Source organism: Osmia bicornis, chromosome 5 (assembly GCF_907164935.1).
Source record: "Osmia bicornis bicornis chromosome 5, iOsmBic2.1, whole genome shotgun sequence".
NCBI classification, from domain to species: Eukaryota; Metazoa; Arthropoda; class Insecta; order Hymenoptera; family Megachilidae; genus Osmia; species Osmia bicornis.
Window position 1 is genome coordinate 2,138,076 of NC_060220.1, and position 11,143 is coordinate 2,149,218.

The 11,143-nt window shown below is 37.2% G+C and overlaps 3 protein-coding genes across 3 annotated transcripts; 2 read left to right on the forward strand and 1 right to left on the reverse strand.

Annotated features, from left to right (window-relative positions):
- The first annotated feature begins 639 nt into the window (after positions 1-639).
- LOC114870997 (39S ribosomal protein L12, mitochondrial) lies at positions 640-1,990 on the forward strand. Its single transcript, XM_029176346.2, has 4 exons — positions 640-982; positions 1,120-1,363; positions 1,430-1,558; positions 1,642-1,990. Exons 1-4 carry the CDS (start codon positions 918-920, stop codon positions 1,756-1,758), a joined length of 555 nt encoding a protein of 184 aa, XP_029032179.2. The 5' UTR covers positions 640-917; the 3' UTR covers positions 1,759-1,990.
- A 177-nt stretch (positions 1,991-2,167) lies between these two features.
- Positions 2,168-6,393, forward strand: LOC114870995 (putative pyridoxal-dependent decarboxylase domain-containing protein 2). The gene is made up of 10 exons (XM_029176343.2): positions 2,168-2,498; positions 2,620-2,805; positions 3,037-3,450; positions 3,524-3,805; positions 3,885-3,956; positions 4,026-4,262; positions 4,335-4,679; positions 4,759-5,044; positions 5,175-5,432; positions 5,516-6,393. Exons 1-10 carry the CDS (start codon positions 2,400-2,402, stop codon positions 5,764-5,766), a joined length of 2,430 nt encoding a protein of 809 aa, XP_029032176.1. The 5' UTR covers positions 2,168-2,399; the 3' UTR covers positions 5,767-6,393.
- A 588-nt stretch (positions 6,394-6,981) lies between these two features.
- Positions 6,982-11,044, reverse strand: LOC123987763. Its single transcript, XM_046285645.1, has one exon. It carries the CDS (start codon positions 11,042-11,044, stop codon positions 10,769-10,771), a length of 276 nt encoding a protein of 91 aa, XP_046141601.1. The 3' UTR covers positions 6,982-10,768.
- Positions 11,045-11,143: the final 99 nt, after the last annotated feature.

Sequence of the window (11,143 nt, forward strand, 5' to 3'; positions counted from 1 at the left end):
GCCGCTTGTGCATAGATAGAGCAACAATAAAAAAGAAAAACTATTACTACCGACGAAAAATTACATTTCGCCTTGCCTGTTACATTTCCTTTCTCAAAATTTTGCATTACTTTTACATCATACTGCCTTACTCGCTCCTTTACATCCCCCTTTTAGTCGCCTCTTACGACAGGCAGGGGATACCGTGGCCGTATTCTAAGCCCCCCGAGCCACAGGGGGACCTTGGAACCCCGATACACTAGAACACTAGCGTCATCTGTCGGCAAACCGTGGAAACTACTTGTCGACTAGTTTGCGAGTTTCGCCGACAGGTGGCGCAAGCCCTTTACTCCACTGGGATCTTGAGGACCCCAATTGGGGTTTCGGGGATCCCGTCTCGCAACTATACTGGGGTTCTGCGGACCCCGGTTGGGGCTTCGAAGACCCCGCGTTATTTCTATGCCGGGGTTTCGAGGACCCCTCTGTTCTACTATACTTGGTTTCGAGGACCCCGCACTTGTAAATAATTAAGAAATTATTCACTCACAAACAATGAAAATGATATATTTGTAAATCACAAACGATTTCCAATCAATTACAGATATCAGTTATCACAAAATCTGTTTATTATAAAAAATTACTAAATAGTTTCGGCTCACATCATGATTGAAATAAAATTGCTAATTACAAAAGAACTAATTTGTCATAAACGTTAAAAATAGATTCAGAATCAATCACAAACGATTTACAAACGAAATACACTAAGAAAAATTAAAAATAATCATATTTTATTATTCCTACTGGCTAGCTTCATGTAGGTCACTGGCTTGAGGGTGTAATTCTTTTTCACGTTTTCAGTGTTTCAGTGGTTTTCAGTCACTGACTGTTTTTGTGGCTGAGGTTTTGAGTTATTCTTCGGAATAAATCATTAAATAAATATGATGAATGCGGTACGATTTGTTTGTCAGCGAAATGTTCGCCAAATTCGTCAGTTCCATAAATGGTAGGAATTAACAATTTATAAATATATAATTTCCTGAAACGTGATTACATAACCTCACTTTTGCGTACATTGTCGAATCGTTTATTTTAAATAACACTGAGCAACAATATGAACGCTTTTGTTGACAACTTTTTTAGCATTGTTCAGCACACAGAGGTAGAAGCAACTACTGTTAGTACACCTGCAGAATCCAGTTATGTTTCTACAGATACAGATAAGAAACCAGAAGTTAGTTCTAAGATAGAACAAATTGCTAGTCAGATTGTTGCCTTAAATCTTATAGAAGTGGCACAATTAAGCGATTTGCTAAAAAAGAGGTTAAACTTACCGGATGCACCTATGATGTCTATGGGTGCTTTTGTTGGTGCACCTAAAGCTGAAGTACATATCCTGACTGTAATAGAAAAATGTTTTAAGTAGCAAAGATACATACAGTTTTCATTTTAGGAAGAAGAGGAAGAACCTCAACAAGTACAAACCATATTCACTGTTAAATTAAAAGCTTTTAAGGATGATCAAAAGGTTGCTTTAATCAAAGAAATGAAGACTATACTACCAGACTGTAATCTTGTGCAGGTAATAAATCTGTTCCTGTAATGTTTGCAATATTTTTGTTATGTATAACTGAGATGTTCTAATATATTGTTTCTGCTGTATAGGCTAAGAAATTTGTTGAAAGTGCACCAGTAGTGGTCAGAGCTGATATTCCAAAAGATGAAGCAGAACAGCTGAAGGAGGCTATTGAAAAAGTGGGTGGTGAAGTTGAAATTGTATAATTATCTTGTATAAATATACATTCAAAGTTTTACTAAAGTGGTCTGATAGCATTTTTATAATAAAATAATTCCTATAATAATTAGTTAAAGATCCCTTACTATAGACATATATATTTCTGTAATGTTCATTGTATCACCTCTTGCATTTTTATCATAAACAAGAGTCTAAACATAAAAATTATATTATAAATTATGTATATAAAAACGATGAATAAAGTGATTTTTAATGTTACTTTGTTAATTTCATTCGACCAAACCATAAGAAAATTACTATATGCTATCAACGAATATTTTTTCTATAATTTAATATTTGTAAGCGATCTATGGTATATTATGGACACAGGTGCGTCGATAAGCCGATTCATATGCAAAATATATGTTGAATTAATCAACGAATTGAATAACTGGCGCTGCGATAACGGGCGTATCGATAAAATAAGGGCCGTATCGGTTAATTTGATTGCTTTTTCCTTTTTTTTTTTCATATACAATAGCGAAAAAGTACATTGTCAAATGGATAGCATTTTTGAAATGTAAACCACTCCAGGTACATTTAATTATAGAAAATCTATTTCTGGTTAGGGAAGAGAAATAATGGGGAAATTTTTTTTTCATTGGTCGACGGATGTAAACGGAACTCGATGCGACGGTACTGCGCCACGACTACTGCCACGATGGCCGAGGAGACTGACACAAACGATAAAGCGGCGATGGAAAGTATAGCGCAAAATATACTCGAGGTTTGTGTCAGCCGTGATCAGGACAGTGCTTAATAACGTAATAGTAGCTTTCGAAGTGTCGAAAGAAATTGAAGTATCAGTGACACCTCGTTATCCCGGTTTTTTTCGATCATTTTGACAGGTCAGTACCGGAGGTGGGTCTGCGTCGAACGAAGTATCCGCATTAGAGTTTCAAGCATCGCAAGTGATTTCGAGGCTCGAGGAAGCTGTCGAGAGGGCAGCCGACGGTGGCGGTACTACTTGGAATAATCCTTCTGGATTTCTTTCACAATCAAAAACAACTGATGAGATATTAACTTTAATTCAGGTAAATACAACACTAGCAGAAGCCATTGATCAATCGCTATTGGTTCCTTCCGTTCGATCCGTTTCGTGATTGGCTCCTACTTTTATAATATCTGTAAACTACTCGTCACGTGGTTGTACGATCTCTCGCGAATCAGTTGCTAGTTTTTAAAGAATTAAAAATTGGCGGTTATTTTAAAATGAAGGCAAACTAAAAAAAAGATACAAAACTTAATCAGGAATTGATTCGCAGGACTTGGTAATTCACGAAGATGCCCCTCAACCAGTGGAAGACGGTTCAACGGAAACAGCAACGAGCCAAGTGACTACATTACCAACGTTAACAGAGCCAGCAAAATTGGCATTGATCGCGCACACCGTTTCTGCTTACGCTCTAGCACTTCCAAAATCGCACGCTCAAAGATTAGCTGGTCGATTAGCTGCTGATACAACAAGATGGCTAAGTCATATTTTTCGTTTCGTCGACTGTGCTGCCTCGTTTCACGAGGATCACTTGGAAGGATTGGTCAGAGTAACCAGGTTGGCCCTGCACCGAAAATATCCGCGATACATGGAAGAAGGTTTCACAGCGCTGGCTGCTTCCCCTCCTTTAATTTACAGTTCTGTAGCCGCGCCTTTAGGTGTGGTTCAGCACCTCTGCAGACAAGTATGGAACTTTTGATCTAACATACAGAACGTTATTTATTAATATCTGACTATATTACCCTTCTGTTTAACAGCTTTCGCTGCCACTTCATTGCGTAAGGCCGATCCCCCATAATACAATGTTTGGATCACGGTACAGCATGGACGTGTCCGCTTTGGAACGACGACTGGCGGAAGACACACAGTCGAATAACGTGACACCGCTTCTCGTATTAGCAGAAGCTGGTTCGGTATTAACGGGACATTGCGACAATATCGCTAGGCTGCGCGCAATTTGCGATAAGTATAACGTGTGGCTCCATCTCAGAGGACACTCACTGGCTGCATTAGCATTGAATAACTCTGCTAAAGATCTGGTGCGTCCATATTACGTTAAAAACCTTAGTTCGTTTATGATCCTTGAATACGTATGGTAAGGATGTGTTTGACTTTCAGCCTTCTAAGATCGCGGACAGTATTACATTGCCTCTTGGTGTGTGGCTTGGTATACCATCTTTGCCAGTGGTTGTATCCTTTTAAGTAAATGCTCGTTTAAACAAATATTTGTACTGTTATTTCCTTAGTAAATTCATACAGACCTTGTACAGATTAACAGATACGAAAGGTGGTCGGCCAACTCCAAGAGATACCACTCTGTCTTTGGTGTCTGGTTTGATGACTGATTCATTGTCAAGACGGTTACCGACTTTGCCATTGTGGGCCACTTTGCAAGTATTAGGTAGAGATGGTGTATATAACAGGTTAAAGAGGTGCTTTTTGGCTGTGGAAGAATTATACAACAAAATTAAGAAATTTTCTTGCATAAGGATATTGGTAATTCGTCAGATACTTAGTATACCACTTTATTTTCAAGTTCCAACTGGATTCGTTTAATTGATTTTTCAGAGTCAACCACCTGGAGGTGAAACAGGGTCTTACACGATAAATGAGCTTCTAACAAATCCCGTTAATAATCCGCAATTATTTGAAACGGTGGCCAGCGCTTTAGTGTTTCAATTTGTACCTGCAGACAGAGATCCTCAAGCATCGGAACGCGTTCCACCCTATTACGACAAACTAAATTCCTGGCTAGGACAAATCCTTCAGAGAGATATCGAGAATGTACAAATAGAACTGTGCGAGATAGAACATCACGGCGTGGCGATTCGCATTTGTCCTCTGGAAAATCCGGAACAACCTCCTTCGGCCGAGGACATTGATAACGTGGTAGCTTGCCTCGAGCAACAGATAGTAAGTCTGTTCAAATGCGATAGCTACGCATGACTAATGTATTAGTTTTTCAAACTAATCATTATAATTTGTTTAACAGGAAATACTACTAGCCACGGTCGAACACAAAGCAACGTTTGTACGATTAGTTTCAGAGAATGATTCATTGCATTTAGTAGAGATGCCTGGTTGGGCAGGCCTTGGTGGAGTACGTTACGCTCCTCCCACTTGGATTCACGTTATGACCGACCAAGCGAAAGAGGAATTGAACCGATTAAACACACAGCTGGTTGAAGCTTTACGAAACACAGACGCGGCGTTTTCTCTAGGAGAAGGAGCCGATGGTTTAGCTTGCGTACGATTTGGAATGGTTACGCAAGACACAGGTAACTCATTGCATGCTCTAAATACTTTTGAGTTTACAACTTTCACTTACGAGTTTCTTCACTGATCCGTGTAATCGTGTCTTTAGAAAAACAAACCATAATTACACGAAAAATGAAATTCTTTTTGTAGACGTGGCTGAGTTATTGTCTCTGGTATTGCAAGTAGGCCAAGAAGTGGAGGCTAGCTCTAAATTATTGGATACTATATCAGAGGTGGTTAAAAGAGGCATCGAAGCAGCGCAGACAGATTTGGAGAGAGAAAACGCGGAAAAATTATGGCAAGAGGGTATTCTTAGACACGTTCCAGTTGTTGGAACTTTTGTCAATTGGTGGAGTCCTCCTTCAAAGGAGACTGGAGTTCGTGGACGTAGTCTAAATCTACAAGCTGGTATATATTCTGCTTTTGACTAAAAGTATCGTTTTATTTCGATCACTACCTAACGCTGTGATGCTTTCGTTTGTTAAATTTAGGGGTGGTTGAGAGCACAGAGAATATTTACAAGTATCATATGCAACTGCAACCTAATTCTACAGTGATCAATGGATCAGGTGCTAGAACTCCACCTCAGCCTCTGGTGCAAACACCAGTTGGTGCTGGTAGTCAAAGTCACAGTCGTTCATCGAGTCATTCTAGCTTGCAAAGCGGCAAAAGTGTCTCTGTGATCACAAATGCAGTGTCCCACCCACAGGTGAAAGAGGAGTCTAGCCAGGTGAAGTCGTAGTGATTATTCAACGTTATCGACCGATGGTAAATTGTGTTCAAGTCCATAGACTTGGCAAAGAAACGACGCTCTAGGTGAAAGAAATGTTTCTCGTGGAAGATACTTTTTACAGTCACAGAGCAAAGTAAAACAGTAGCATCCAAAAAGTGTATGTCAAAGAGCTTGATAATTTGATCGAGATAACGACATACACGCAACGCTTTATATCGTTCTCTCCTCAATAAAATATTTTATGTTATATTTTTATCCTATTAAGTCAACCATACTTCTTTTCTTCACCTATTGTTTTCGCTTTCTCTTCAAGATCTGTTGTTGAAAACTTCTTACACGGTCTAGAAAATGTGGCTTGTGTACTTATCAGACAATGATAACGTGTAAAAATGTATTTGATAACAAGTAATAATAGTTATCGTTTATCAAAGTATTTCTAATAGAGCACAATGATCAGAAATACATCTTGTTGTTACTTTCTTAATGCAACTTTAGAAGTTGCATTTAGTTAATTCAATGAGTATCAAGTATATAATACAATACTAAAGTAAATACAGTAGAATAATTAAGTTCTTACTGACAATATTTTACACGACTTTATATGCACATACATCCTGAATAAATTTTTCAACCAGATTTTCGTTATATTTGTCAGTTTTTATTTTCCAAATAATGCTTCTATTCGTCTAAGCGATCCTAAGGGAATTTTATTCTATTCCAAAGCACAATGTATACGTCTAAGCATGAAGAAACACAAAATCGTGATTGCTTCAAATATTTAGAAAAGAAAAATTGCGCCTGTTAACATTTCTTCGTAAATGCTAAGCTTTTTTAAGATTAAATACCAGTCCAATAAAATGCATCAAAAAATAAAAAATGAAAAAAAAAAATTGGAACAATGTTCCATCGTTTAAAAGATTACCAAAGAGATATCTACTTACTTTAGGGCGACTCGAATTGTTGCTATGTAATAATTGTATAATTTCTAATGAACGTGAGTTCCGTCGAATTAAAAAAAAAGTACATAACGAAACGTTCGTATTACCATAATACCCAGTAAATTGTTGATAGATACATTGAATGAAAAGAAATTAAACTGTATGTATATTTATGTACTAAATTGTTGTAATAAAGTATTGCAAGAGAATAAATCATTCAAGAATAAGCTTACCTTTTTTTTTCTATATCATCAACATAAAAAATGAATTATGAAGGACAGAAAACTGTAGATCTTACGGTTTTTTATTTTTCTTTTCATTAATATTCGTGTTACCATTACAATAAGAGGAATTAAGTCTGGAATATGGCAATTAGACGTAATCGCAATGCACAAAAAACGATATCGATTAACGAGTTTCGTTTATATATATATATATATGCCTCTCGGAGAATTCTCTTTACAATACACGCTTGAAGTGCTTCTCTTCTAGCGTACAAAAACACCATAGAAATATCTTAAACTTACGTAAAGTCTCGTTAGCCTCTGCACACTTTGTAACTGAAACTCTTTCGTACACCGAGAGAGAAGAAACGTAAATGAAAAAGGAAGAAACACTTATCGTGAATTAACTATAAAAGGCCTATGGATTTCTATTTAAAGTCGAACGGACGCGCTTACGGTGGTACACGTCAAATTATCGTAACCTCATTCGATTGGCGCGAACCGTTCGATAGATCGAGTCGAGTCGAATCGATTCGATTAGTTGCGGTGTAGAGTTCGATACAAAATGCTTACAAATTCAAACGCTATCTTATTCAAATATAAATTATAATGAAATATTTAACTATTTGCTTTGAGGGAATTTATAATTAAGTAGGAACCACGTATACGATAATAGATGCACTTGAAATTTGTGCACAAACGATAAGTAATATTAATTAAACAAAATTGTGTAGGCCAGAACGATGCACTAGTTAAATTATTTTTGCATCCTATATTCGTACTCTATATTTTCACTATATCAACGTTCTTGAAAAATAATTGATTCTCTCTCGCTCTTTCTCTCCTTTTGCATTTCTCACATATATGCTCTCTCTCCCTTTCATAAATCATCACACATTTATTGTATCAAAATGATGCGAAAACAAAATGCGGTTGTACTCGTCGGAAAAAAACCAAAATTTGTTTCTCAATTTTCTATTCGCGCAGACTCCTCGATATCTTTTCCTAATCCTACCATCGACGGGTAATTATGGATTTGGATAAAAAAGTTACCAAGAGTACAATTTTCTCCGAAGAAACAACGAATCGTTCGTCCACGTGTTGGGGAAAAAATTGAGCCGCGTGGAAAAACTGAATTTGGCAAGAGATCCATCGTTTAAACCCGAATAACGTTGAACGTATACGAAAAGAAAAACCTTTGTTTCTACTGACTAGGATGTTTCTCCTTTTCGATATAATCAAAGGGGTTAATTCGATCTTACATTTAATTAATTTAACGTCTAGATCTATGGTGTCGCTAGTCCTATGCGCTACGATCCTTCTCTTTCATCTCGTTAATAAATATTACAAATATGTACAATGGATAAGAACGCTTTTTATATCTAATCATGCTTCGGCTACCTACACCGTTTCCATGCTTATCGAACAGAAAATTCCCTAGATGCAATTTCTTTAATTAAATAAGAAACTGTATTTTTATACGTAACCTTCAACTAAAATAGCTGGCCTTTCGTATCAGGAAGGTTGCCTAGAAAAAATTGTAACAGTTCAATTCAAGTTATATATCACACTTACATTTTCCGTATTTCTTTTCTCTCACATATACTCGACGATCTATAAATCTATTTACACGCGTTCTAGCTGAATAGGATGCGGAATATAAAGTCGTCCGCTGTTTTCGTTGCAGATATCATCATTGATCGCGAACGATCTCGTTTCAGGCTTCAACAGAGACCGTACAGGAAGACTTTGCGCTCCGCAAATAATTCAATCTTGATTTTTATCGCTCGTAGAACGGCCAAGTTTTTCAGAAAGTTTCCCTCCTTCATATTTCTCGAGGACATGGTAAAAAAACACAATGATTACCGCCTCGAAATGCTTTCTGGATACTTAAGACGATTATAAAACTTTTGTCTCGTATAAAAAAATGAAAAATGACCCGGATCCACGCGCAACGTTCGCGCTTTCACCGTGTTTGTACTTAAAACGTATGTTCGCCTGAATATTGGCAAAATTACTTCTTTTTTTTTTTTTAGTCCGTAATCGATTATTGTTGCTTTTATTTCGTAGAAATCATCGGACAATCGACGTCTTGCTACGAATTTTAAATATTAACGTTGATAAATATATATGTATATATATACACGTAAATATAAAATGAAGATCAGTAACTAATAATACCTTAATCATTCCTGTATTTACTATTAATTATTACTGATCCACTTTTTATACGTTCACTGTACCTCTTTATTTCATACGGTAACTTCTTAATATCAATATTGTATACCTCTATACTTGAAACGCTGTTCGGAAAAAATCAATGGAAAATCTCCTCGAGCGTTTACTCGATAAAACGTATAAAAAAGTATATAAAAATTCAGCGGTACGTTGCTTGTGTGTTCGTGTAAAAAAGTCGTTCCAAAGATAGAGAATCATCTACAGACTGGTAGGACAACACCGTCGATTTTCACGAAACAAGATACTATGTAAATGTAAGAAAGTTGATTAGAATGATCGAAAGGGAAAATAGTAGGCCGCGAGCAATTAACTGGACCAAGTTGATTCGGCGAATCTGTAGACGATTAAACGTAAAACCTTGAGTGTGTAATAATTATTGTTCCAAGATGTAACTTTGAATCTTTCTTACATGCTAATTTGTTGTTGCGTGCTATACTTCTTGTGCTTCTTCGTATGTTGCATTCGAAAACGAAATACCTTCAGGTTGCGAGTAACTAACAAGTAATAAATACGACGATCTTTCCCTAAAATTTCTCGCTCTCGTTAACGTATCATTCGTTACATTTGCTCGAGAAGCAACGATCATTTACAGAGATAGGCTAACGTAGAATGATAATCACTGTACACGATATACAAGTACAAAAACGTCGGATATACAAGATCTCTCTGCTCCGAGTGTTTGAACAATGAAATGACGAGAAACGATGGGTCAATTAACTGTGAAAATTTTCCCACAACACAGTTCCATATTATAATATAGCGTTAATTCTAAATTACACTTCGGCTATCGATGTAAATGAATCCTCTTCAAACTCGTCACGAGTTTTTATCACCCTTCTTTCAAACTCTTTGATTCCAAGATCTTTTGCCCCCGTTACTTATTACTCACATTACTCTCGTTGACCTTCTCAATTCTTTCCATTCACGTATCTTTATACTTCAAGGTGTTGCAGTGACAATTGGTTCATCCATTTGCTTATAAAAGCGATGAAAAATGTGCAAACATACGCTGCTGTGAAATGTTGATTCACGTTCTTTCACTATCATCATTGTTCTTTCTTTAAAGTTCTCGAAAAGATTGCGAATACAACGCGTCAAAAGACACTTCGATCTTCTGATCGTGTTAATAAAACTACACAACTTTCATGAGCTTATGTTCAAACGTGTAAATGTTACCTCGTATTCGAAGCTCTTATCAAAAGTTACCAAACGATTGAGCCATCTCCAGTGTATTGTATAAAACAAGTAATGCATATTAAAATACGCATGGTGTTTATCAAATGGTTAAAAACGTTCAATTGTTTTCCAAAAAGGAATCCTTGAGAGTGATGATATTTCCGCGTTTTCCTGTACACTCGATTCTTAATTCTTTCCGGTTTAAAATAATTTTCTTATCAACTTTTTTCGTGGAAACGAGTATATTCGTAAAATCTTATCCCTTGGAAAGAGCAAAGAATCGCGACATACGTACGTGTTTATAGCGAACACTGGTTCAGGACAAATACAAAGGTCCCTGTGGTCCACGGCTAGGGTTTACGATCGTGAAAAGGTCGTTAATTTGTTTCAGACGTTGATCGATGATGGCAGTTTACACGAGTTCGATGTTCGAAATTATAATTCCGTGACGGCGTACAAATTTGGATCGCTGCCCTGTACTTGGCTCAAAGTTGCCACAGTCGATTTGTTATCTTGCCTATCCAGCCTATCTTGCCTCGATTGGGCTCGATTGTACGTGCCGTACATGTTTGGCACGGCGTTGTTCTGCGCGGTGCCGTTGAATTGATTCCTAGTGAAATTCCTGTCCAACGTGCGCACCTGGTCTTGCATCTGATCCTGTATGCGAATATTAGGCGCTTTGTTTCTCACTAAAGAACGAAATTGATTCATATTGGTCTGCGAACGCGACTCGAACTCCCAGGTAGGCTGGCTGCTGGGATTCGGTGGCAATGGTCGATTTTGATTCCAAGCTGGGGTCGGACCTCTCTT